At 43.3% G+C, this 27,703-nt stretch overlaps 1 protein-coding gene across 4 annotated transcripts in view; it reads left to right on the top strand.

Moving 5' to 3' along the window:
- The window catches only part of LOC136128358 (carboxyl-terminal PDZ ligand of neuronal nitric oxide synthase protein), a 312,580-nt gene that overhangs the window by 58,308 nt on the left and 226,569 nt on the right, over positions 1-27,703 (top strand). For all 4 annotated transcript variants that reach the window (XM_065884183.1, XM_065884175.1, XM_065884191.1 and 1 more), the window contains exon 2: positions 22,733-22,804. In XM_065884183.1, the coding sequence (XP_065740255.1) occupies positions 22,733-22,804 (72 nt within the window). The remainder of the gene's footprint in view (positions 1-22,732; positions 22,805-27,703) is intronic.

Below are 27,703 nucleotides of genomic sequence, written 5' to 3' on the forward strand. Positions count from 1 at the left end.
CTGTGTATGAGGACCTTTTCCTGCCCTTTCTCTGCCTTATTTCTAAATCCATTTTTTCCCTTATTCAGCTGCCTGCCCCTCATTCCGCTGTCCCATTAGTCAAAAACCTACATCTTCTCCCCACTGTGGCTGCCTAGCCTCTCTCCTGTGCCTTAACATATGCACATGCATACATGTGCACACCTAACTGTCTTACTGTGGTGTTACATACACAGACTGCACATTCTCTTAGGGTCCCTCGGGTTCCTCCCCATCTATGAATCCCAGATAGAACACCCTCCTTAATGGAAAGAAAGTTACAACAGCTGTGGATTGGCCCGGAGCGTTTAAGCCTGTATAGGTCTGTGAGAGAGGGAATATGTGAGAGGGGAGTGCTGGTGTGGTCAGTGGAGCCATTATCTGTTCCTTGCATTAAATGTTACACGTAACCCGAGGGAACAGAATGCGTTGGACAACTCCTTTGGGATTTCTTTGGGCATGTAATGTATTGACTTGGTAAATAACTCTAGCTAATCGAACATTTTACTTTGTTTATTCATAGCCAGTTACCTCAAAATTTAGCAGCTTAAAACAACCATAATCATTAATTATATCATAGTTTCTGTGGGTCAAGTTTTTAGGAGCAGCTTAGCTGGTGGTCCTTGCCCGAAGTCTCTTGGGAGATGCGGTCAAGATGCTGGCTAGGGCTGAGGTCATTTGAAGATGTGACTAGGTTGGAGAGTCCAATCTCAAGATGGCTAACTTGCATGACTGGTCAATTGGAGCTGGTTATTGGCAGGAGACATTAGTTCCTTGCCTCACGGACCTGCCTGTGGAGCTGTTTGGATGCCTTCACAACATGACAGTTGGCTTCTCCCAGAGCAGGTGCACTGAGAGAGAGGTGGAAGCTGTAATGTCTTTAAAACCTAGCTACAGAATTCACACCCAGTCGTTTCCATAACATCTTATTGGTTACTTGGGTCAGCCTATTCACACTTGGGGGGAACTGTACAGGGGTGTGAATACCAGGAGATGAGAGTCATGCTGGCTACCACACACCAAAATCTCAATGGGTTATATCAGTATTTCTTTTCTTTTTTTTTTGTTTGACATCTTTATTGGAGTATAATAGCTTTACAATTGTTAGTTTCTGCTTTATAACAAAGTGAATCAGCTATACATATATCCCCATATCTCCTCCCTCTTGCATCTCCCTCCCACCCTCCCTATGCTACCCCTCTAGGTGGACACAAAGCACCGAGCTGATCTCCCTGTGCTATGTGGCTGCTTCCCACTAGCTAGCTATTTTACATTTGGTAGTGTATATATGTCCATGCCACTCTCTCACTTCCACCCAGCATACCCTTCCCCCTCCCTGTGTCCTCAAGTCCATTCTATACGTCTGCGTCTTTATTCCTGTCCTGCCTCATATGACCCAGCAACCCCACTACTGGGCATATACCCTGAGAAAACCATAATTCATAAAGAGTCATGTACCACAATGTTCACTGCAGCTCTATTTACAATAGCCAGGACATGGAAGCAACCTAAGTGTCCATTGACAGATGAATGGATAAAGAAGATGTGCACATATATACAATGGAATATTACTCAGCCATAAAAAGAAACGAAATTGAGCTATTTGTAGTGAGGTGGATGGACCTAGAGTCTGTCATACAGAGTGAAGTAAGTCAGAAAGAGAAAAACAAATACCATATGCTAACACATATATATGGAATCTAAAAAAAAAAAAAAAAAAGGTTTATCAGTATTTCTTACTTCACAGTCCTGTGTGGGAAGGGGGCTAAATTACATGCAGTCATCTGGGGACCCAGATTCTTTCCATCTTGTTGTTCTACCTTCCTCTAGGGCCTCAGTGTCCTCTATTCATCTGAGAATGAGGAAGACAGCAAGGATTTCCTGGGGAGTTGATTTTAATAATCAGTCTTGGTGGTGGTGAGCATCAATTCTGTTCACCTTTCATCGGCCAGACTCACAGGAGGTTGGAAAATTTTGCCAAGCTGTGTGTTTTCAGTAAGGTGAGCGTGGATGTTGGCTTCGTGATTTCTGCAGTATTTCACCAAATTATAAAACCTATGGTGAAGGCTCTGTCATTCAAGAAGGACCAATATCAACCGAGTAGACTGGTGGTGCCCATGGCAGCCCCAGTCTGCAAATCCTCATGCATCCTCTGAGGGCATTCTTCATACCCAGCACCACTGGGCTGACTTTGGTGGGGCAGCTGGGCACTAAGTCCGAGGAGGGATCGGGAGCCATGGTGTCTTGAGCATTTCTAAGCTCTTCGTAGAAGAGCTTCCACTTAGTGAGGCTCATTCTATGTGCTTTACATATGTTATTTAATTTTTGCCTCAAACCCTCCACTTAGGTATCATCTCCACTTTACAGATGAGTATACTGAGGTTCAGTGAGGGTAAGTAGCTCTCCTGAGACCCCCTCACAGTCAAGATGTGGTAATGTTGAAATTTAGACCCTCTCTACTTCACCGTGCTGCCTCTGAGCTATCCCTAAGTGGAAACTAACAGTCCAGTGATGCTTTACAGTGGCAGTGTTGGGCCGTGGCATCTTGGAAACGGCCTCTTCCTCTCCAGGAGAGAGGTAGTGTCCAAAGACAGTGCCCCAACCGGAGCACGTTGCTCTGCATCCTGGGAGCAGGTGGGGCTCTAGAAAGGTACAGGGGAGTCTGTGGTCCCCAGCCCAGAAAGTCTGGTGCTTTGGCTTGGCGCAGCCCCTCCTTTTCCCTGGGATTGTACCTCTTGCTCCTGTCTTAGCGGGCAGGGACCAGGTGCCACATTACTCCTGTATTATAACAATGTCACCTCTTGCTCTTGTAGGGCTTCATACTTTTCCAAGATATGTTCACACTGATCACTCCTTTGAGCCTCACAGTCACTCTACAAGGTAGGAAGAATGGGTATTCTTACTCATGTTTGCAGAGCTGGAGCCCAGAGACGTTAGTGTATCCTTCTGTTGTGCAGTGGGGCAGTGGTCGTGATGGGGTATGTGGTTTTCCTTTGGTTTGGTTTTGTAAATGTAGGAAGAGTGGGCCCAGATGATAAAACTTTGTGGTAATGAGTGTGTGGGGGGTGTTTATAGTTCTTGGAATTTGTACAGAAATACATACATTGATATTAATATGTAGTTATTAATAATTGTTATGCCCTTGAGTAGCATTTTATTTGTCCTTTTGCCCCCCACCCCTGAATCCATGTGGGAAGACGACAGAGGAAGCATGGAGGAGCTGGCAGGGCTGAGTGTCACTTTTCAGAGGACATCCTTATAACTCTGGCAAGATGGGGCCTGAGGCTTGGCATCCTGCTTGCCTGGGAGACATCCCAAGGGACTCGTCTTGCTTTCTCAGCACCTGTTTCTCCTTTTCTATAACTTTACCTAAGTGGAGGCATTAAGAAGGCCCTTCTTTGAGAGATCGTGTGCTTAGCTGGCAAGGCTGCTAGCACCTATAGTGCCCTTGGTAGGTCAGGAGTGTTTCACCATCTTGCTAGTGAAACCAGGGTGAAGGAGAGGGGACACTACAAACAGCTAGGATGGGGCTTTGCCCAGGTTGTGGAACTTTCAGTGCTAAAACCAAGACAGCTCCAGGAAGACCAAGATGGCTGGTCATCCTGGTTGGCATTCACCCCTACCATCCTCCCCCTTGCTTCTGTACCCAAGGAACCTTGTGGCTCATGACAGGTGAGCATCTGGCAGAAGGCTCCTGTGTGGATGAGGGCCCTGGTTCAGGATGCAGCATTTTCCTCTGCCCCAGTGCCTCTCATCCCATCCTGGCTTTTGGCCTCATCCCCTCCCTAGTTTTCTTCTCTGAACCTCCCACTGCTCCAAGGGTGGGGTGGGCCTCTCACAGCAACATCTAAACAGTTTCTTTAGCTCCGTGGTATGTAAGGAGATGCTCCACAAAAATCTTTTTTTAAGGAGAAATTTATGTTTTAATAAACTTTTGTCAGACAGATCTGAATCTTTGCCATGCTTTGTTGGCATCTCAGAAAGGGATGCAAGCAGTGTAGTTTGAGGTTAAGCTTTTAGGGCAGGTGTGGCAGAGTCTTTAGTTTTCTGAAGCATTTCTCTGTGTCCCAGAGAAGACCTTTGCCCGCAACCTCTTCTGTCCCGGCCCTGGACCACTTCCTTTTCCCTAACCTGGCACTCGTATTCATTCAAGGTCCTTCAGACAATTATTTCCAAATCTAGTTCTCTATTAGGATAGAGCTTGGTCATTCCTTGTTATCATTTTTTTCCCCTTACAAGCTCATTTCTTCTTGCCTCCCTGATTTTTGGCAAATAAGTGCTCTGTAATTTTTTCATAAAGAAAGGAATAGAGCTCTGAGATACTACGTGCTTTTCCTATATGGTCTGAATTAATTCCCATGATAACCCTGCAGGTTTCCATTTCACAGATGAAGAAGCGGAGGTGCAGGGAGGTTGACCAGCTGGCTGAAATTCACAGACCTGCTTAAAAGTGGCAGAACTGGGATTGGGACTGCCAAGCCTTTTCATCTGATTCTATCATACTGTTATTTTTAGAACGTTGGCTTGGAAGCCAGGACACCTGTGTCATAGTCTCATCTGGACCCTGTAACTAACCGGGTGACTTTGAGCAAACAGTTGATCATTGGACATCACTGTCCTGCCTTATCGGAGTAAAAAGTTCGGACTGAAAGACTTTGGGGGTACCTTCCCGTGCTAATGTCTCTGTCTTCCGTCATTTCTTCTCCCTGGGAAACTATCTTCACAGTCCATGTGTACCCCTCATTTCTCTCCCCTCACACTGGCTGCTCTTAAGGACTCTTCTCTTTGATTATCCTTGTGGCTTTTCTTAGCCTCTTTCCCTCCACCTTTTGGCGAGAGGAATTTTGTTGCTGTGACTTTGGATTCCTCAGACTTCCTGCTTCCTATAGTTTACCTAGATTACCATATCCGAAAAATCATTGCAAAAGTATTTGCTGTTTTGTGGTGGTGGTGATGATGATGATTAATTACTCTGCTACGAGAACCGTTGGGTGGATGATCATGGGAAGTTGGGTAATAAGATGGAGGCTTAACAGTCTGGGACAGCCTGAAGGTAGGTAAAGAATTAGATAACATCTTAAAGGTTCTTGCTTAACAACAGGAAAAGCTACTAATTGTTCATGTCTGTTTGATGGGCCAGGCTTTGTACTAGATGTTGAGGATACAGTGGTGACAACTACATGCTACCTAGTTATTGCAGTCTGGTTAAGGGAGACACAGTTAATATAAGAAGCAAACAATTCTAAACTCACAACTCTGGTAAGTGAAACCAAGTGTAGCAGGGAGAACTAACCTGGACAGGGAGCTGAAAGAAGATGTAAGTGTCGAGCACTTTGTATACATTATCTCATTTAGTCTTTACAGTGGCTCTGTAAGGGGGGCTAGTCTTTGCCCCATTCTGCAGAAGAAGAAACTGAAGCTCAGATTTCAATCCTGACCCGACTCCATAGCCCAGGTTCTTTATCCTACACCTTGCTACCTCCCTTAAGAGTCTTTAATCCCAGCCTATGTAATTCTCTGTGCAGGGCCATCACTCACCCTTTGGCAGAATAGATGGAAGCTTTTCTGTTGTGATTTGAAAGCTGTAGTTCAAAGGCATCTTTGTCCTCAAATATCCACTCTACTGATCTGATAGTGCTAGAAACTCTGGCCGGTGAATAGCCTTTGAGGATATTTGGTTTCCATGAGATGCTCTTAAGGTGTGAGTGTGTCATCTGCCTGGGGTAGTAAATTAGGACATTTGCCGCTAGTGTTGTCCTAGTTTGTCTAGTTAGCTAGCTGTGTGTGGAATGCACGGAGACTGGGGACTTGGAACCAGGACAGGGAAGTTTTGGTGGGGAAAGAAATTGCCCAGAGGTTTGGTTCTATACTGGGAGGAGGGCTAGAAACGGTACCTGGAAAGAAGAGGAATGGGACCCCCGTGTGAGAGGTGAAAGGTCACTAGAGACAAACTTTGCCTCTGCTGGTCTTGATACCATGTCTGTCTCTCTACATCTTTTCACCCTTCTGAGATACAAAGTACATGATATTATTTTTTTCAGCTCTTATGTGAGAAGAAGGAACCGGTATTTATTTTCTCTGTTATACTCACAGATCAGAAACAGTGCAGCCGAGTGGCTGAGCCAAGAGTAGGTTGACTCATGTCTTTATCTAGAGTTCTTGGTTTAGTTGGCATCAGGGTGGAAGCTCAGCCCGTTGGGCTTGCCTCTCAGCAGCTGGTCCTCATGAGCACCTCTTGAGCTTTTCTCTCTTGCTGTCTCCCTTCTCCTGCTCATTTACTTGTTTCTTTGAAAATTCCCCTCTTTAAAACTGTCCCCTCCTTAAGCCTTAGCCTGTCAGGGCACTCATGGTAATGTTTGGCAGAGCTGGTAGCACTTGGGACACCTTTTTGAGAATAGTGACGCCTTATCCATAGTGTCCTTTGAACTCTAAAGATGAGAAGGGCTATAATGTGCAGAGGAGAAAGCCCGTGGGTGCCAGGGTGATGACAAATATCTTTGCGTGTTTGAGGAGACAGTAGAGTCTGAATCTTTATAGAGAGCAGTCTTAGCTTGCCATAGGGGGGAACTTGCCAACAGTTAAAGCTGTTGTCTGAGGTAGTAATTTCTTCTTCAGCAGTGGTATTTAAGCATAGGCTGGCTAACATGATGGCAGGGATTTATAGAAGAGAGAAAAATTTCAGGTGCATGTGTGGAGGGGGAGGGCTGTCAGACAATGTGATCTGTGTTTACTGTCCCTTCTAACCCTGAAATTCTACTTCCTTAATCTCACCATAACACCACTTTTTTGTTTTTTCCTTTTAGTCACAGTCTTTGAATGTTGGAATTTTTAAGTTGGAAAATGTGTAATATATTATTTTACCTTTTTCCTTGGTGTGTCTTTAAAAATATATTCATGGGCTTCCCTGGTGGCGCAGTGGTTGAGAGTCCGCCTGCCGATGCAGGGGACATGGGGTCATGCCCCGGTCTGGGAGGATCCCACATGCCGCGGAGCGGCTGGGCCCGTGAGCCATGGCCACTGAGCCTGCGCATCCGGAGCCTGTGCTCCGCAACGGGAGAGGCCACAACAGTGAGAGGCCTACGTACCGCAAAAAAAAAAAAAAAAAAAAATATATATATATATATATATTCATATTCGTGCCTGGAAGTTTGATACTGTTTGTGTTTTAGGGCCACCTCCGTGAGCCTGGTTTACCCACGCAGTCCCAGAAATGGTGTGGTGTTTGGACTCTTTGCTCTGGAAGCTTCAGCATGATACAGAAGTAATCTATCTTGTGAGCGTCTGTTCAGTTTTACTGCACTGGAGAGTAGGAATATGAAATGGGATTGCTGAACTCTTATGAGTTAGAAAAAATTCATTTTCTTTAGGAAAGGGAAATGTATCCTCTAGAACTAGAACTAAGTTTCAGTACAGTTATAGCTCATTTTTCCCCCAGGGATTATTTATTTGTGAACTCGAGTATCTTGATGACAGGCAGCAGTGCAGAAAGGCACAGAAGAGAGATTTGAGCAGCCAAAATGGATGGTGAATCTCATAGCCTTGTGTTGAAGGAGAATCTAATTTGGCTGCACTTGTACTTTGTTTCCACAGCAGACCAAAAGGGGGAGAGTTACTGCATTTTAAAAAATATTTTATTTATTTTTGGCTGTGTTGGGTCTTTGTTGTGTGTGGGCTTTCTCTAGTTGCGGTGAGCGGGGGCTACTCTTTGTTGTGGTGCGCGGGCTTCTCATTGTGGTGGCTTCTCTTGCTGCGGAGCACGGGCTCTAGGTGTGTGGGCTCAGTAGTTGTGGCATACGGGCCCTAGAGCACGCGAGCCTCAGTAGTTGGCGGCGTGTGGCCTCAGTAGTTGTGGTGCGCGGGCTTAGTTGCTCCACAACATGTGGGATCTTCCCGGACCAGGGATCAAACCCGTGTCCTCTGCATTGGCAGGTGGATTCTTAACCACTGCATCACCAGGGAAGGCCCCCTTGCATTGTTTTTTAATAACAGATTTATTGAGATATAATTCACATGCCATAAAATTCACCCTAGTAAAGCATGTACAATTCAGTGATTTTTAGTATATTCACATAGTTGTGTGAACGGTATCTAGTAGCAGAACATTTTCATCATCTCCAAAGGAAAACATATACCATTAGCAGTCATTTCCCCAGTCCCTGGCAACCACTAATTCACTTCCTGTTTCTATGGATTTGCCTATTCTGGACATTTCCTATAAATAGAATAATATAATATGTAGCTTTTTGTGACTAGCTTCTTTTAGTTAGTGATGTTTTCAAGGTTCATCCATACTGTAGCATGTATCAGTACTTCATTCCTTTTTATTGCCAAAAGATATTGTATGGATATGCCACATTTTTTTAAATCTGTGCATCCGTTGATGTCATTTGTGTTGCTTCCATTTTTTGGCTATTGTACATAGTGCTGCTACAAACATTCATGCATAACTTGTTACACAGCCATATGTCTTCCTTTTTTATTTTTAGTTATTTATTTTTTGGCCATGCCATGTGGCCTGTGGGATCTTTGTTCCCTGACCAGGGATCAAATCTGTGCCCCCTGCAGTGGAAGTGTGGAGTCTTAACCACTGGACTGCCAGGGAAGTCCCAGCCATATGTCTTCATTTTTCTTGGGTATAAACCTAGCAGTGGAATTGCTGGCTGATTATATTAACTCTGTTTAACTTTTTGAGGAACTGCCAAACTTTTCCAAAGTGGCTGCACTATTTCCTACTGCAATTTCTCCGTATCCTTGTCAACACTTGTTATTGTCTGTCTTTTAAAATTTTATACATCCTAATAGGTAAGAAGTATGTCATTGTGGTCTTGATTTGCATTTCCCTAATGACTAGTGGTTGAACATCTTTTCAAGTTCTTACTGGCCATTTGTTTATCTTCTTTGGAGAAATGTCTATTCATATTCTTTGCCCATTTTTCATTTGGGTTTTTTGTCTTTTATTGTTCTGAGAGTTATAGTCTGGATAAAACTCCTTTATCAGGTATGATTTGTAAATCTTTTTTCCCATTCTGTGAGTTGTATTTTTACTTTCTTGGTGATATCCTTTGAAGCACAGGTGCTTTTAATTTTAAGTCCAATTTATTTTCTTTCTTTTGTTTGTGTCATATCTAAGAAACCATTATCTAATCTAAGGTCATGAAGTTACACTCCTTTGTTTTCTTCTAAGAGTTTCATAGTTTTAGCTCTTACATTGAGATGTATGATAAATTTTGAGTTAATTTTCACATATATGTGGTAGGAGTCTCATTTCATTCTTTTGCATGTGACTATTCAGTTGTCCCAGCACCATTGTTAGAAAGACCTTTTTCCCCCAATGAATTATCATGGCACTCTTGTCAAAAATCAGTTGACTATAAATGTAAGGATTTATTTCTGGACTCTCAATTTTGTATGTCCAGCTTTATGCCAGTACCATCCTGTCTTGATTACTGTAGTTATGTAGTAATTTTTGAAATTGGGAAGTCTGAGTCCTACAACTTTGTTTTTCTTTTTTAAGATTGATTTGGTGATTCAGGGTCCCTTGCATTTTCACACAAATTTTAGGATTGACTTGTCAATTTATTGCAAGAAAGGAAGATGGGATTCTGTGATATTGTTGTATAATATATATTTGGTCCCTGGTTTCTGGCACAGAACTCCTAAAACTCTTAGAATTTCCTGAATGTTAGGGGTGAGAGGAGCATCTTTGTCACTCATAAGCAGCCCCTTTCAACCTTACCTGAGTTGATGCTAATGAGGTGACTCTTGGTGGGACCCTAATAGCTTCGGGATGGGGGCTGGTTGCCAGAGGAACCAACCTTATGATTAGAGAGTTGGGACTTTCAGCCCCACCTCCCAACCCCAGGGGAGGTGGGAGGGGCTGGAGATTAAGTCCAACCTCAATGGCCAGTCTGTATAATAGAACCTTCTAAACAGTGGGATTTGGGGAGCTTCCGGGTTGGTGTTGGGAGGGTGGTGTACCCAGAGAGGCTTGCCAGAGCTCTGATCCCCTTCCCACATACTTTGCCCTGTGCATCTCTTCATCTGGCTGTTCATTTGTATCCTTTATAGTAATTCAGTACTAGTAAGTAAAGTGTTTCCCTGAGTTCTGTGAGCTGTTATAGCAAATTATCAAACCTTAGAGGGGTCACAGGAACCCGTAATTTACAGCTGGTTGGTCAGAGGTACACGAGATGGAAGACTTGTGATTGGCATCTGAAGTGGCGGGGCAGTCTTGTGGGACTGAGCTGTTAACTGTGGGGTCTGTGCTAACTCTGGGTAGTTAGTGTCAGGATTGAATTAAATTGTAGGATACCCAGTTAGTGTCTGCAGAGAAGTGGAGAATTACTTGGTGTGAAAAACCCACACATTTGGTATCAGAAGCGCTGGTAGTAAAAACAGTTTATAGGTTTCAGTAGAAATTACACTGAATTTGTAGATCAATTTGGAGAGTATTGCCATCTTTACAGTATTAAGTCTTTTGAACAATGAACATGGGAAGTCTTTCCATTGATTTATGCTGTCTTGACTTTCTTTCAATTATGATGTATAATTTTCATTGTACATCTTATACTTAAATTTATTCCTAAGCATTTTACTCTTTTTGAATATTACAATATGCTATTGTGAATAGAATTGTTTTCTTAATTTTTGAACGCATTCATTGGTCTTAATAGGGTTTTCTTTGTGTGTGTGTGTGTGTGTGTGTGTGTGTGTGTGTGTGTGTGTGTATCTGTATTAACATGATCTTTATATAGAAAATCTCATCTGTAAATAGTTTTGCTTCTTCTTTCTTCAGTCTGGATGCCTTTTATTTCTTTTCTTGCCTAATTTCCCTGACTAGGACTTCTAGATCATTGTTGAATAGAAGTGATGAGAATGAACATCTTTGACTTGGTCATGATCTTAGAGAAAAAGCATTCAGTCTTTTACCATCAATGGCCCTGGGTTTTTTGTAGATGTTCCTTATTAGGTTGAGGAAGTTTCCTTCCATTGATAGTTTGTAGAGTGTTTTCATCATGAAAGGATATTGGATTTTTGTCAAACACTTTTTGTCTATTGGGAAGATCAATTGGTGTTTGTCCCTTATTCTATTAATATGGTATAGTGCATTAATTAATTTTCATATATTGAACCAACCTTGCATTCTTGGGAAAAATTCCACTTGGTCATTGTATAATCCTTTTTATGTGTTGTTGGATTTGTCTTGCTAGTACTTGAGGATTTGGGGACAGTTGTTAAAAGCAGAAGCATATATGGCATATTGTTATCATTCTTGCTGCTAACAGTGTAGGAAGCATTAGAAAAATCCTAAAAATCAGCCTTAAGGGCTCAAAAGACATAGTAGTAATCTGGAGACATTTCTCATGGAGTCATTGCTGATATTAGGTTATATATTAAGTGATGTATATAATGGTTATTCTGAATCTTGAAGAAATACATTGGATTCTAGTTCAGAGTCTCAATTATTAGGGAAGAGTATAATATATTTTAGGACAATTTTCCAGTCAACAAAGAGAAAAGAGAGAAAAACAGAGAAAAGGTTGGTATTTAAATGGGGTACATGCCAGTTATCTGGAAATTTTACTAGTTGTGGGGTTTTGGTCAGTGATAAATGACCGCTGTACTAGAGATCCTGCATCCCCAACTCTTTTCCTGGTCACAGCCTGTTCATCTGGAGGGAAACATGACAAGGTATGTACCTCAAACTGAGCCTATTCTGTGAGGTTCTGTGAGCAGTGTCATAGTTAGCCACTCCCTACTGGGGGTGGTCCTTGGGAGCCTGTCAGTGTCTGTGTAGCTTGGTCACTGGTGACACTCCCTGCTCATGCTGTTCATCCCTTCCCTTCTGTTTGAGCCTGTTGGGGTTGAATTCTAGATTCCATCCTCCCATTAACTCTGTGGCATTTTGAATCACCTTGTTTTGTGCAGAGTCATTAGTCTTTGAGAATCCAAGACAGGATTATTGTAGAGCTACAAGTTCTGCATCTTCAGGGTCTTTTTGGCCCACAAAGGAAGAGCATAACGATATAAAGAATATCATCTCTTTATGGTTGTATGATATTTTAAAAACTAGAATACTTTTGTCTGCATTATCTAATTTTGATTCTTACGACAACTTTGACTTATAGGCGGTACAGATACTAGCTATATTCTATGGATGAAACAGGCTTGGAGAGTTTAAATACTTAGAATCTAGCAGGTACAGAGTGTTGGTACTGGGAAATTCCGCTCTAGCATCATCCTGGGGTCTCCTCATCTCTGTGTTCCTTCAGTTCCCTCGTCCTTTCCAATAGTGGGATTATTTTTTCCTCCTTCAGTGTCATTGCTCCATTTTCGTAATAAACATCTTCAGTTCCATTCCCAGTGTCATTCAATGAATCAAATGGTGATCCCTTTTCCTTTTTCGGAAAATCTTCATGCCCTAAAATTTTTCATTGGTTTGTTTTTGACCTCATGATCATTCTGGTGTCCGTACACAGGCTTACTTCTCCAGCTCAATTTGAGTTTAATGTAGTGAACCAGGCCTTATTGTGGCACACTGGCTTGTGTTCATCCTGAAGGTTTATTTCCTATTGAAGTATGAGTGTTTCAGTGAAGGGTAGGGAGACCCACATTTGTTCTGATTCCGCCACTCACAAACTATATTCTTCTCTTTGAGCCTCAGTTTTCCCTTCTGTAAAATGAAGCGTTCGATCACATGACCTTTAAGGCCACTTAAGCTATTGGGTCTGACTTCCCTATGATTTTCTCATGTTCTTTGTTCATCTCTCCATTCCTGGCTTGCTTGGTTGATCCACAGGTGATTTCATTATCATGGAATGTCAGTGTTTCTCTTTGCCTCTCACTATGCCCTGGCTTCCCCCTTTTCCTTTTTTATTTTTTTCCCCCATAGCAGAAATAACCAGCGGTCTAAGTAAGCATCCCAATTGGAAGGTATGGAAAGCACTTCCTGTTTGTTGGAAGATTTTTAATCACAGTTTCAATTTCAGTGCTTGTGATTGGTCTATTCATATTTTCTATTTCTTTCTGATTCAGTCTTGGCAGGTTGTGTATTTCTAAGAATTTGTCCATTTCTTCCAGATTGTCTATTTTATTGGCATAGAGTTGCTTGTAGTAATCTCTCATGATCTTTTGTATTTCCACAGTGTCAGTTGTTACTTCTCCTTTTTCATTTCTAATTCTATTGATTTGAGTTTTCTCCCTTTTTTTCTTGATGAGTCTGGCTAATGGTTTATCAATTTCGTTTATCTTCTCAAAGAACCAGCTTTTAGTTTTATTGATCTTTGCTATTGTTTCCTTCATTTCTTTTTCATTTATTTCTGATCTGATAATTATGACCAGATGGCTTCACAGGCGAATTCTGTCAAACATTTAGAGAAGAGCTAACACCTATCCTTCTCAAACTCTTCCAAAATATGGCAGAGGGAGAAGCACTCCCAAACTCACTCTACGAGGCCACCATCACCCTGATACCAAAACCAGACAAGGATGTCACAAAGAAAGAAAAATACAGGCCAATATCACTGATGAACATAGATGCAAAAATCCTCAACAAAATACTAGCAAACAGAATCCGACAGCACATTAAAAGGATCATCATACACCATGATCAAGTGGGGTTTATCCCAGGAATGCAGGGATTCTTCAATATATGCAAATCAATCAACCTGATACACCATATTAACAAATTGAAAGAGGAAAACCATATGATCATCTCAATAGATGCACAGAAAGCTTTTGACAAAATTCAACACCCATTTATGATAAAAACCCTGCAGAAAGTAGGCATAGAAGGAACTTTCCTCAACATAATAAAGGCCATATACGACAAACCCACAGCCAACATCATCCTCAATGGTGAAAAACTGAAACCATTTCCTCTAAGATCAGGAACAAGACAAGGTTGCTCACTCTCACCACTCTTATTCAACATAGTTTTGGAAGTTTTAGCCACAGCAGTCAGAGAAGAAAAGGAAATAAAAGGAATCCAAATCGGAAAAGAAGAAGTAAAGCTGTCACTGTTTGCAGATGACATGATACTATACATAGAGAATCCTAAAGATGCTACCAGAAAACTACTAGAGCTAATCAATGAATTTGGTAAAGCAGCAGGATACAAAATTAATGCAAAGAAATCTCTGGCATTCCTATACAGTAATGATGAAAAATCTGAAAGTGAAATTAAGAAAACACTCCCATTTACCATTGCAACAAAAAGAATAAAATATCTAGGAATAAACCTACCTAAGGAGACAAAAGACCTGTATGCAGAAAACTATAAGACACTGATGAAAGAAAGGTGATACAAATAGATGGAGAGATATACCATGTTCTTGGATTGGAAGAATCAACATTGTGAAAATGACTCTACTACCCAAAGCAATCTACAAATTCAATGTAATCCCTATCAAACTACCAATGGCATTTTTCACAGAACTAGAACAAAAACTTTCACAATTTGTATGGAAACACAAAAGACCCCGAATAGCCAAAGCAGTCTTGAGAACAAAAAATGGAGCTGGAGGAATCAGGCTCCCTGACTTCAGAGTACACTACAAAGCTACAGTAATCAAGACAGTATGGTACTGGCAGAAAAATAGAAATATAGATCAATGGAACAGGATAGAAAGCCCGGAGATAAACACACACAGGTTGTTCACCTTATCTTTGATAAAGGAGGCAGGAATGTACAGTGGAGAAAGGACAGCCTCTTCAATAAGTTGTGCTGGGAAAACTGGACAAGTATATGTAAAAGTATGAGATTAGAACACTCCCTAACACCATATACAAAAATAAGCTCAAAATGGATTAAAGACCTAAATGTAAGGCCAGAAACTATCAAACTCTTAGAGGAAAACATAGGCAGAACACTCTATGACATAAATCACAGCAAGATCCTTTTTGACCCACCTCCTAGAGAAATGGAAATAAAAACAAAAATAAACAAATGGGACCTAATGAAACTTCAAAGCTTTTGCACAGCAAAGGAAACCATAAACAAGACGAAAAGACAGCCCTCATAATGGGATAAAATATTTGCAAATGAAGCAACTGACAAAGGATTAATCTCCAAAATTTACAAGCAGCTCATGCAGCTCAATAACAAAAAAACAAACAACCCAATGCAAAAATGGGCAGAAGACCTAAATAGACATTTCTCGAGAGAACATATACAGATTGCCAACAAACACATGAAAGAATGCTCAAGATCATTAATCATTAGAGAAATGTAACTCAAAACTACAATGAGATATCATCTCACACCAGTCAGAATGGCCATCATCAAAAAATCTAGAAACAATAAATGCTGGAGAGGGTGTGGAGAAAAGGAAACCCTCTTGCACTGTTGGTGGGAATGTAAATTGATACAGCCACTATGGAGAACAGTATGGAGGTTCCTTAGAAAACTACAAGTAGAGCTACCATATGACCCAGCAATCCCACTACTGGGCATATACCCTGAGAAAACCATAATTCAAAAAAGTCATGTACCACAATGTTCATTGCAGCTCTATTTACAATAGCCAGGAGATGGAAGCAACCTAAGTGTCCATCATTGGATGAATGGATAAAGAAGATGTGGCACATACATACGATGGAATATTACTCATCCATAAAAAGAAGCGAAATTGAGTTATTTGTAGTGAGGTGGATGGAGCTAGAGTCTGTCATACAGAGTGAAGTAAGTCAGAAAGAGAAAGACAAATACCGTATGCTAACACATATATATGGAATCTAAGAAAAAAACAAAAATGTCATGAAGAACCTAGGGGTAAGATGGGAATAAAGACACAGACCTAATAGAGAATGGACTTGAGGTTATGGGGAGAGGGAAGGGTAAGCTGTGACAAAGTGAGAGAGTCGCATGGGCATATATAGACTACCAAACGTAAAATAGATAGCTAGTGGGAAGCAGCCGCGTGGCACAGGGAGATCAGCTGGGTGCTTTGTGACCACCTAGAGGGGTGGGATGGGGAGGGTGGGAGGGAGGGAGATGCAAGAGGGAAGCGATATGGGAACATATGTGTGTGTATAACTGATTCACTTTGTTATAAAGCAGAAAGTAACACACCGTTGTAAAGCAATTATACTCTAATAAAGATGTAAAAAAAAAAAAAAAATACAAGCAACAGCAGAAAGCACTCTCTGACCAGGATGCAACCCTAGCCCTGCCCCATGCCTGCATCTGTTGTGTAAGCGAGAGATCTTAATTGTGAAGCAGAGGCTTTCATTCAAGAGCTAATAGTTGAAAGACTAGAACAGGTTTCTGTCTTGCTGCTTTTTTCTCTCCTCTTTGCTCTATCATTCAGAGTCCTCATAATAAAGAAAAATGATTAAGCCAACCCATGTAAGCTTTTGCTAATGGAGACTAAAAGAACCCAAAGAGGCAGCCTCTCCATGGGCACGTTGCATGGTTCAGTCTTACCCTCTGTGCCTTTTAGAGAATTGCAAGGCATTAGCATAAAGACAAGTCACCACAATTATTTATTTTGCACCCAACCCCTTAATGTTGAAGAGCAGGAAGGATTCTTCTGTGATCTCCGGCACATTCATCGCCCCCCTGCTGAGCCCCTGATCAATGGTGACACAGTCGCATCAGATGGCCTTCAAATAGTACTTTCTTTTTCACATGGGCTGGGAGAGAGAGGAAGAAATATAAGTGCTTCATTCCTCTTAGACTACAAATAAATAAAGACATGGTGTGCAGCTGCATTTCAAGCATTTTGGAAGCTTTTCTGGTGTGTGGGTGTTGGGGACGGTTAGGGGGAGGCGTGGGGAGAGGGGAACCTGCACTGAGGCTTCTGTCTTGTTGCAGGCGGTGCTAAGAACACTGGTAAATGTCCATATGGGTACTTCTAAGTCCCCACTCCCCCTCCTGCAAACCTCAGCACCTGGAGAACAGAGCAGGCTGCAGAAGTGGGGTGTGGGGCACCCCGAGGCAACTTTTCTCTTTTCGGTTCCCTCCCCCAGAGCATTTAGTAGAAGGTCATTGGCTGAGTGCGTGCCCTGGAATCTGGGGCCACTGCTGCTGCTGCACTTAATGCTGCTTTGTTCGATGCTAAATGAGGCGAGAACTTTCACCCAGGTCACATTCATAATCCTGCTCAGCAGGACGCTCAGCTGTGCCCCGAGAGCAGTTTCTGCAGGCAGGGAGGAACTTTCCTGTTGGAGCGGTCGCGCTGGCCTGGAGTGGGGAGAACGGGCTTTTCTCTGCCGGTTCTGCCATGAACTGTGTCCTTGGGCAGGTCACTTCTGCGGGCTGCAGTTACCCCCGCACTCATTCAGCAGATACTTGAGTCTTACTCTGCCAGGCCCTGTTCTAAGGGCTGGGAATGCGGGAATATGAGGGCAAGGTCTCCGCCTTCAAGGAGTTTCCATTCTACTGGGCAAGGCAGATAGCGACCATGTAAATGAGGCAAACCCCTAAGTGCAGACCATGTTAAATGCTGGGAAGGATACAGCATGTGAAAAAGAGTAACTTTAGATAGAGTCATAGTGGTGAATGTTTATTAAGCACTGGCAGGATACCCAGCTGTGCTAAATGCTTTTCATATGTTCTTACTTAATCTTTCTTCTGTGACATAACCTTGGACATGATTCCTAAGGTTCCTTTTGGGAAACTGTCTGCACCTATGGTTTCAAGTTTTTAGCAGGTATCAGGACAGAGGATTGGTTAAGGGACTAACTCAGATGGGCCCATCGCAGCTGGTGATTTCTAGATACAAGCAGCGTTATCAGATTTTCTACAGCTTCTGTGTATTTTTGGAGGGAGAACTCAGTGTGGCCAGGAGACCTGAAGGATATGAGAAGGTAGGCAGGGTGATGGAATAAAAACCAGGCCAGGTTGGGGACCCGAAGGGAGAGAGTTAATAAGAAAGCAGGCAGTGGGGAGGGTCCTGGACTGGGGCCCAGGAGCTGGGGGGAGGACAGGCCCCTTCCCTGCCACCTGCCAACTGCTTTAGGCCTCATTGTCAATCTCTGTTACAGGACGGGTATCCTCCTGAACCTTGCATGGATGTGCTCTGGGCTGAGGCTGTAGCACTGAGTGGTTTTCAGAGAGATGCAAGATGGGAATGCAGAGATCCAGGGACCTTTACATTGTGCCCATTTATGGGGGCCTTGTCCTTTTACCCCAGGAGAATATGGCACTGTGGTCTTTCCCCAGGGCCTTGCCTGCATTGGCTAGTCAGTGGGGTTTTTATAGCCCATGACAGAAGATTCTGCTGTCTCCTTCTGAAGAGTGTAGATTTTTGTTCTTAAGGACAGTTAATGTGGCTGGTCTTAAATCCTAAATCTGCCTGTGCTGAGGTGAGCAGCTGCCACCTTCTGCTGGACTCTTGGGAGCCTCCTTTGCACATGTGCAGTTGGTGGGGTCATCCAGGACCTGAGTGGGATTTATGCACCATAGGGGCTCCTTTTCTGTCAGAAGTTTCTGCTCACTTTCAGGCTCTAGTGACCAACTCCCCAGGCCGTCTGAGTGAGTCTTTTGGCCTAAGCTCCAGGCAGCCAAGGCAGCACTTGGGGGATTGTGCTCTTGGGCAAAATTGCACAAACCAGGTCTCACCTAGTGTGGTTCCCTCCTTTTAAGGGTTGATTCCCTGCCAGTCTCTGCCTGTTTTTGGTCTCTCTCCGGTGCCTTCAAAGTTACTTTTATTATTTCAATTAACAGACTTAATTCTTTTAGACTGGTTTTACGGTTACAGAAAAATTGGGTAGTGAGGACAGAGTTCCCATATACCCGCTCAACCCAGCCCCCCCCACCCCCAGTTTCCCATTATTAACATCTTGCGTTAGTGTGGTGCATTTGTTACCATCGATGAGGCAATATTGATAAACTATAATTAACTAATGTCCATAGTTTATATGTATCCATAGTTTATTCTTTGTACATTCTATGCAGTTATTTCTTTGTATCTTGTCCAGAGTTTGTTGGAGGCCTAGTCTGAGGATACCAGTTTCTCCAACATTATCACAAGCAGAGTCATCTGATGCATTTATTTTTGATTCACACATAAGCTTTTTCCTGGTCTCTGGAAACACGTGACAGAAACCTTGTAAATAAAGGGAGTTCCTTGACAAGGGCGAGGGCAGAAAGTCTAACAAGCCGATGGGTGGCGATGATATTTGTGACTGTGTTAAGCTGTTATGTCTTGCTGCTTTTACTGTGATTCATGTACCAGGAAACACTACAGTTGAGTTTATCACTGTCTTTAGAAGTTAATCTCCAGAAAATAGGGTGGAACCAAGAAAATGGGGGAAAAAAAACCCCACAAAAAACAAACCAACAACAAAAAAACTTCATGAGGTGTTAACCTAGCACCAAAGGTGAGGTTTTCTGGGAACTTAACAAAGAATATCTGAAGTCTGTTGGTTAACCTTATTTACCCTTAACTTCTGCTTATTCTGTGAATAGCATCCTGCATGTGAAGGCACTCACATGCCTTCTTCTTCCATTGGAAGAGGAAGGCACAGATAAAATTGACTTGGATAGGGCTTCCCTGGTGGCACAGTGATTAAGAATCTGCCTGCCAGTGCAGGGGACATGGGTTCGAGTCTAGGTCCGGGAAGATCCCACATGCCGCGGAGCGCAACTAAGCCCGTGCACCACAACTACTGAGCCTGTGCTCTAGAGCCCGTGAGCCACAACTACTGAAGCCCGTGCGCCTAGAGCCCGTGCTCCTCAACAAAGAGAAGCCACCGCAATGAGAAGCCCGCGCACCGCAACGAAGAGTAGCCCCTGCTCACTGCAGCTAGAGAAAGCCCATGTGCAGCAATGAAGACCCAATGCAACCAAAAAAAAAAAAAAAAAAAACTGACTTGGATAAATCTCATATGTTGGTTACTTAGTACAATTTGCATCTCCCTTCTAGTTTTTTTTTTTTTTTTCTTTCTAGGTGGTAATGAAAAGGAAGCAGGCCCTGATATTTTTAAACTTGAGTGGTTGTATGAACCACCTTTCAGGTGGGTCTGGTCTACGACTGTGTCTTACACTGTGCCCAGAATGGAGCCTCAGAATGGACTGAAGCTAGTTGTGGAGGTGGTAATGTTTAGGTATCGAGATACGTTTTTGGTTTTTTTTGTTATACACGTACATAACGGCAGTAATCACTTATCGTACTCTCTGGTTTTGCCCTGAGGAGTGGGACTTCTGACCCCTCCCCTGCTTCCCTGAAATTGTCACTGTTTTTTGGTTCATGATTAGTGTGGTATTTGGCTTTTGATCCCTACTTCGTGTTTCCTTTTAATCTCCTTGAATAACCGTAAGGTACAGCTATGGTAAGGATGGGTTATCTGCTCCAGACTCTCCTCAGAAAGGCAGATTTGTGATTTTCTTCACATGATTGGGAAGGAGGATGAGTGAGTGTGTGGTGTGAATACAAGTGGGATGTGTTAGTGAGTGTGGGATGACCGTGTGCATGCTTTGTGTGGGGTGTGTGTGTGTGTGTGTGTGAGAGAGAGAGGTGATCAGTCATGTGTATGCACGTGGCACATGAGGTGTGTGAATGTGTGTGCACTGATGTGTGTGTGTGAAGGTGTGTGGTGTATGCGTGCACATGTACGAGCTTGGCTGATGACGTCAAGGAGGCACTAATAGCATGAAGATGTTGGGTGTCCTCACCTCACAGGCAGGATGCTACTCCCTTGTTAGGAAACCTTGTCCAGAGCTAGAAAGCTGCCTCTCCATTCTGTCCGTGTTGCTTCCATCCTCACTGTACCCCGAATGCTTTGGGATTCTCAGTCCAGCGGTGCCCCTTCTTGAGAAGGGATGGGGATGGGACCCATCTGGGCGTCTGCAATCAGGCCCAGTTGTGGACCTCACTGGGTAGCAGGCCCTTTCCTGGGGTTTTGCAGGGATCAGCGTGGGAGGACCGTTCAGTCCTTCAGGTTTGCCTGTAATGGGTGACCTTGCTCGGTCTTGAGATCCAGGCTCTCATGTGATGCCAGAGGGAACACAAGCCCTGAAGGTCTGGTTGCCAAGTCAGCCCTGACTGCTCAGAGTTCAGGGCAGGAGCCATCAGGCGTGCAGCGCTAAGGAGAGGGGGCACGGAAACTGCTCCTGGTGGTGGTGGTGGGGGGGTGCTTTGAAGTTGGGCAGTCACAAACCCGGCCTCACGTCATTCCTGGCTATGTGGGTCACTGACATGCTGACAAACGGTGGGGCCCCAGCAGAGCTCAGAGGGCAGAAACGCCAGCCATGGTTAAAGCTGACAGCATGCTTAGATCCTTAGATCCAGGGGGCTTTGTTTACCTGCTGTGGTCAGGCTGTCCATCTGGGGCCCAGACTTCCTACAGGCTGCTGGGAATCTTGATCTTTAGTGTGTTAGCACAAACCGGGGATCAGTACTAGGGGAAATCCTTTCCCAGTATTTAGTTTTTGAAACCCTCCTCACTGGGGCCAGCCTTAACTCCAAATTTTAGGAAGAACCTTTTATTCCCGTAACCACAGGAAATATGTTTTCTGTAGAAATGACTGTCCTGCTCTTATCTTCTATTAATGCAATCTTTGGTTGCGTAGACTTTTAAATTATCCTGGAGCTGTTAATTTCTAGGATATCCTCTGGGCTATTTTACATGTGTGTGTAAAAAGGAAAGATAAATTCCAGTGGGTCAGTGTGGAATGGGATGGTGCTTAATAAATGTTGGGTTGTCCTCTTTTCTAGTTTCATCCTGCTAAGTAATGTTATCTAGAAATAATCTATAATTTTGATCCGGCAATCCCACTTGTAGCTCATCATCCTACTTGGATGAGCTCAAAGGTGTGTAGATAAGGAGGTTTGTGGAAGCAATTTTGTAATAGTGCCCTAGGGTAAGCGTCCATCAGTCATCAGGGGAGCCATCACATGTAATGTGATAGACCTGTATGCAGTGGTGGAGAAAGATGTCCAAGTTATATTTAATAAAGTTTAAAAAATCAACGTGCGTAGTATGAACTTTTTACATAAAAGAAATTCCTCTGGGTGTCTGTGAATATATATATATATGTCCATTAATATACAAAAAGAGATGTACATCAGACTGTTGACAGTGGGGGACTTTATTCTTTTATTCTGCATATATCTGCATTATTTGAATAGTGTACAGCAAGAAATTATATGCAGCATTAGACAACCTGTATGTCGTTTGGTTTTAAAATTAACTTAAAAGTTTGATCAAGTTAAGTTTTTTAATACATAACTAGTCCATTCTTTTTCTCCATTTAGGAAATTACTCAAATGTGTGAGGTCTCCAGGGCTAACTCAATGAAGTTCCATTAATTTAAAAAAGTAGATATTCATCTTTCTTATTCTTTTGGACGGCTTTAATGCATGCAGACCAGATTTGTGTAAGAGATTTATACCTTAGCTCATTTTATCTTTACTGAAATCCCATCTTACAGATGAGGAAATTGAGACAAAGGCAAAGTAGCCTGCCCCAAAGATAGTGGTGGGAGATTCTTCATACCCAGCTCTTTCTGTTTCGGAAGGCTGCTTGTTTAAACACAGTCCTTGGCTGCATCTCTGATTAAGAATGAGATGAAAAGGAAGCAGTTTCTTGTTTTGCTTCTTATAAAGTTAGAAATAGTCTCAAGACATCCTTTTGGCTCTTAATTTCCTCATCTGTAAAATGGGAAGATGAACTTGATGACTTCCAAAGTCCTTCCAGCCCTAACATTCTGTGATTAGGGACATTTGCCATCCCTCTTCTCAGTGAGTGTTTGCTTCTTTCCCCACAGTATGTCGGAAGCCTGGACGTGCCGAGGCCCAACAGCAGAGTGGAGATTGTGGCTGCCATGCGTCGGATCCGGGTGAGTGGCTGGAGGTGGGGCTGTATGGAGCCGGAACTCAGGCGTCCGCCCTTTTAGAAAGTACTGGAGGTACCAAAATGGATGGCTGCACTCTTTGCAAGACCCCTGTACGGTCCAGGGGAGCTGTTCTGAGTTAGGTGGTTGATCTCGATTAAAGACCAAGGTAAAATGGATATAGGATGGCTGGAGGGCTACCACCCTCCCTCTCTTATGACCTGCTGCTTCTCAAACTGAGACACCTTACCCTTGAGGTTGTGTGGGTTCTGCCAGGGAATGAGAGAGACTGGTGAAGTATCTTTTTTATTCAAAGATTTTAGTGAAAAGGTTCAGTATTAGTAATTAGCTGATAATTGGCCCAACGCATTTAAAAAGTGAAGTTTTTTTGTGGTACATAAAGAGGATCTACTTAAATTTTTAAGAACAAATGTGGGATTTCAACAGAATTTCCTTGGTTGGTTTGCTTTAGGCTCTGGACATGTGTGTGGGTTCTCTTCTGCCATTTCTGGTACTCTAGAGTAGAATTTGATCAACTTTCCAACCTGTTGCTTTTGGAGTCTGGGGTACACGGAGCAGAGATGGAATAAAAATTAAGTTGTCTTCTGATCACTGTGAAGGAATTTGCCCATGTGCTCTGTCATGAAACAGAGGAAATTAGATTTGTGCGTTTCGAAGGTAGGGTTGGGATTGGTCAAGCAAATTGTCATGACTTTTTGGAGAGAATTGGAGTCGGAGGTGGCTGGATTGGTCATCCTGAATGCAGCCTGGTTTGAGCTCTTTGTCTTCTAGAAGAATCTACTCACCTCAGTGGAAAACATATAGATATTGGGAGCTTCATTTTGCTTTTTGCCAGTTTTACTTTCAGTCAGTTCATCTGAGCAACAGAGACCTCAATTCAATGACAGCAATTTTGGGAAGAAAATTAGGGTGTTTGCTTCTGTTTCTCTAAGCAGTTCATCAACCTACTAAAATAATATTTTCACTGCTTTGGCCCTCCCAGTCCTTCATCATTTTTTATTGTTAAGTGGAATTTGTTGAAACTACTATTAAATACAGCAATACTGTTTTTCATAGACATAGAAATGAGTCACTTTCACATGAGTTCATTTAATGTTCATAATAAGCTGCGAAGTAGGGGTCACGTTTCCTTCATTTTCTAGATTAAACTGAGGCTCAGAGAGTCATAGAGGTCTAGAAGTGGTGGGCATGTGGCCTGAATGCAGTTCTCCAGTTGGTTTCGTGAGAACATGCAAAACGCATCACACCTTTGGCTTCAGGCCTGGCATTCAGTATCCCCAGGCCTCTTCTCTTCCTTCACCTTCCTGCTCAGGTAGAAAGCACCAAGGCCTCAGCTGAGCATATCTGGGGTGTTGCTCTTGTGAGGATAGGTTACTGCTCTCATCATGGTTGTAACCTTGGGGTTTCAACAGAAAAAGTCCCTCTTTTCTTCATATTTGACTAAGAGACAGCACATATGCTGTTGCTAATATCACTATCATTATTAGAGTAATAAATATTAATAGTAGCTATCAATAATAGTAGCTACTATTCAGTACTTACTATGTGATAGGTGCTTTATTAGGCCTCTTTTTTTTTTTTTTTTTTTTTTTTTGCGGTACGCGGGCCTCTCACTGTTGTGGCCTCTCCCGTTGCGGAGCACAGGCTCCAGACGCACGGGCTCAGCCGCTCCGCGGCATGTGGGATCTTCCCAGACCGGGGCACGAACCTGCGTCCCCTGCATCGGCAGGCGGACTCTCAACCACTGCACCACCAGGGAAGCCCCCTAGTAGGCCTTTTTTTTTACATCTTTATTGGAGTATAATTGCTTTACAATGGTGTGTTAGTTTCTGCTTTATAACAAAGTGAATCAGTTATACATATACATATATTCCCATATCTCTTCCCTCTTGCGTCTCCCTCCCTCCCACTCTCCCTGTCCCACCCCTCCAGGCGGTCACAAAGCACTGAGCTGATCTCCCTGTGCTATGCGGCCTTTTAATATGGAAATAATGCTATTATTTGTAGCTACTCTAGATGAGGTGAGGGTATTATTGTTAAATTTTGTAGATGAGGAAATGGAAGCCTGGGGCATTAAATAATTAATTCTAGATCAAATTGGTGTCAATAGTTGGAGCTGGGATTCCTGCCCAGGACTGTGCTGCTCCCTCATTTGGGTGATGATCCCAGCTGGAGAACCAAAAGGTAGGGACATGGAGCTTCCCCAGCGAGGGAGTCAGTGGCAGAAATACAACTTTGTAGAAAGAACAGAGGTACAGGAAAACATCCCCTCGAAGCAACGGCGGGTCAAGGTGTGTGGTGGGGCTGGCCATGCATGGCATCTGGAGGCCTTTGGGGCTGGAGTGTGGCCCCTGTGTCCTCTTCCCTCATCACCTGTCAGCCCAACTGGCCAGGTGCCAGTAGCTCGGTTCCCTGTGACCTGCTTCTAGTGCTTAATGAGCAGCTCATTAAATTAGAGGGCGAAATGAAGTGGCCAGAAAGCTGTTTGGTCTGGCTATCCAGTCACTTGTTTAGTCTGACCACCACTAAGAACTCTGGGTGTGTGTTTTACCCTGAACCCCCCAATTCACTGCCAGGTCCAGGCTGGTATTTTCTTTTCTTCTCTCCCTTTCAAAAGCTGTCTTGCCTGTAACTACAGTTGTCGAGAACTAGGGCATGTGATTTCTGTGTAAAAGGCCGTGCCTGACTCTGTCCTTTTGTGTTGAATGGTGCCAGGCTGAAGTTGGGCAGGACACTGCGGAGTTTGGTTCCTGGATGCTTTTGTGGGTTTACAAGATGCAGGCCTCCAGCTTGGCCCTGAGCAGTATCTCGTCCTCAGAGGGAAGCAGTTCCTCTAAGGATCACGGTACCTTACGTCTGTGAAATGGGTCGTGCCTCGCCAGGCCCTTTAGACGCCAGTCTCCCTGATCCTCTCTGGAGCTCTGTACAGGACAGTGCAGATTGTCTCCGTTTCACAGAGAGGGAAGCACCTGGAGTGAAGGGATTGGCCTGAGGTTGGCCAGATTCATCTTCTGAGTTGGGGTCCCAGCAGCTTTATGGATTCCTGTTCCTGCCCCAGTGCCACACCTGCAGTGTTGACTCTGAGCTAAATAAATGGACTGTTGATTTGACTGGTGTTTTTCCTCTCTCTTTTCCCCATTTCTCATTGGTTCCCTCGCCATATAGATCTTCTTTTAAAATTTACCTGTCTTTGGCATCTTTTTCTTTTCTCATGTGCTTTCAAAGATTTTTTTTTTATGGTGGTTAAAAACACGTCACATATTTAACCGTTTAAAAGTGTATAATTCGATAGTGTTAAGTGTATTTACACTGTTGTGTAACAGAGCACTCTAAAATTTTATCTTGCAAAACGGAAACTCTCTACCCCTTGAACACTAATTCTTCTTCCCTCTCCCCCCAGCTCTTGGCCGCCACGTTTACAGTTTCTCTTTCTGTGCTTTTGACTACTCAGATACCTCATATCTATGGAATCATACTTTGCCATTCTGTGAATGGCTTATTTCACTTAAGCATAACGTCCTCAAGGTTCATCCATATTGTAGCATGTAACAGGATTTCCTTCCTTATCTAAGGCTGCATAGTACTCGGTTGAATGTATGTAACACATTTTCTTTATCCGTTTATCTGCTGTACCCTTGGGTTTCTTCCACCTTTTGGCTACTGTGAATAATGCTGCAGTGAACAGTTATTCACAGGGGCATGTGACTAATGCTTCTGAACAAAACGGGATCTCAGAGATATGCACATATCTCTTTGAGATCCCGTTTTGAATTCCTGTGGTTGTATACTCAGATGTGAGATTGCTGGATTATATGGTAGTTCTTTTTAAAAGCTCTTTGAGGAACCTCCGTACTGTGTTCCATAACGGTTGCACCATTTTTAATTCCTGCAACAGTATAAAAGGGTTCCAAGATTATTTTTTTTTCTTCTCAGTAACGTGTACCTTCTTGGTACACATGAATTTAAATAGATGAATAGATGAATTTTCTTTAAATAGATGAATTGTCTTTTTCTGGTAAGGATTTGTTGGGGGTGGGGACCACTCAGCCCTTGGAGTGTTTCTGGGTAGTCTCAGGGAACAGGACATGGGTTCACAATGGATTGCCAGGTTACTTGCTGTCACAGGGGCCTCCTGCCTGAACTACCCAATGCCAGGGTGTGGGAGTTCCTTAGACTGTACTTCTAAGGACTAGATCTGGGGCTGTGAATGGTTGTAAGTGCAGCATTAGCACAGTTGGCATAGTATGAGTTGGCACATAAGTGGGTGAATTCATCAGCACTTCTTAGAAGGCCTCTCCTTAATTTAACACTTTCACCTTCTGCTTCTCTAACACTCCAGGTAGAACCACTTCTGGCCCGGCCCTGCCCTGCCCTGGTCACGCAGTGTCCCTTTGCTCGGACGCACAGCTGTTGGTCAGGCTCTGGTGACTAGCGTGGCATGTTCCCAGGGCAGTGTGTTTGGAGGCTGTGTGTGGAGACCATGCAGGTGAGGGCCTGAGACCTGGCAGACGGATGGGGGAGGAAGAAGGGAGGAGCCGGAGAGCCAGCCCTGCTCGGCTGGGGAAGGGTGTCTAGTGTTTCCTTTTGCCCTGTGGCTGATAGTTATTCATATATATTTATAACTCGTACATTTACAACTTTAAACATACATACTTTCACATACATTATTTCATTTGATCAGCCTGGAGTGTTCCCGTTTGTTACCTCTGTTTGATGAGAGGTGGGAAGACGGGGCATGGAGGAAGGAAGGGGACACCAGGCTCTCCAGCCATGTCAGCCAGCATAATGCGTGTGCGCTCATTCATTCACTCATTCATTCATTAGATATTTATGGAACACTCTATCCTGGGCTAATGTTTCAATATTCTTTTGGGTGCTTATATT

This window comes from Phocoena phocoena, chromosome 1 (genome assembly GCF_963924675.1).
Source record: "Phocoena phocoena chromosome 1, mPhoPho1.1, whole genome shotgun sequence".
Classification (NCBI taxonomy): domain Eukaryota; kingdom Metazoa; phylum Chordata; class Mammalia; order Artiodactyla; family Phocoenidae; genus Phocoena; species Phocoena phocoena.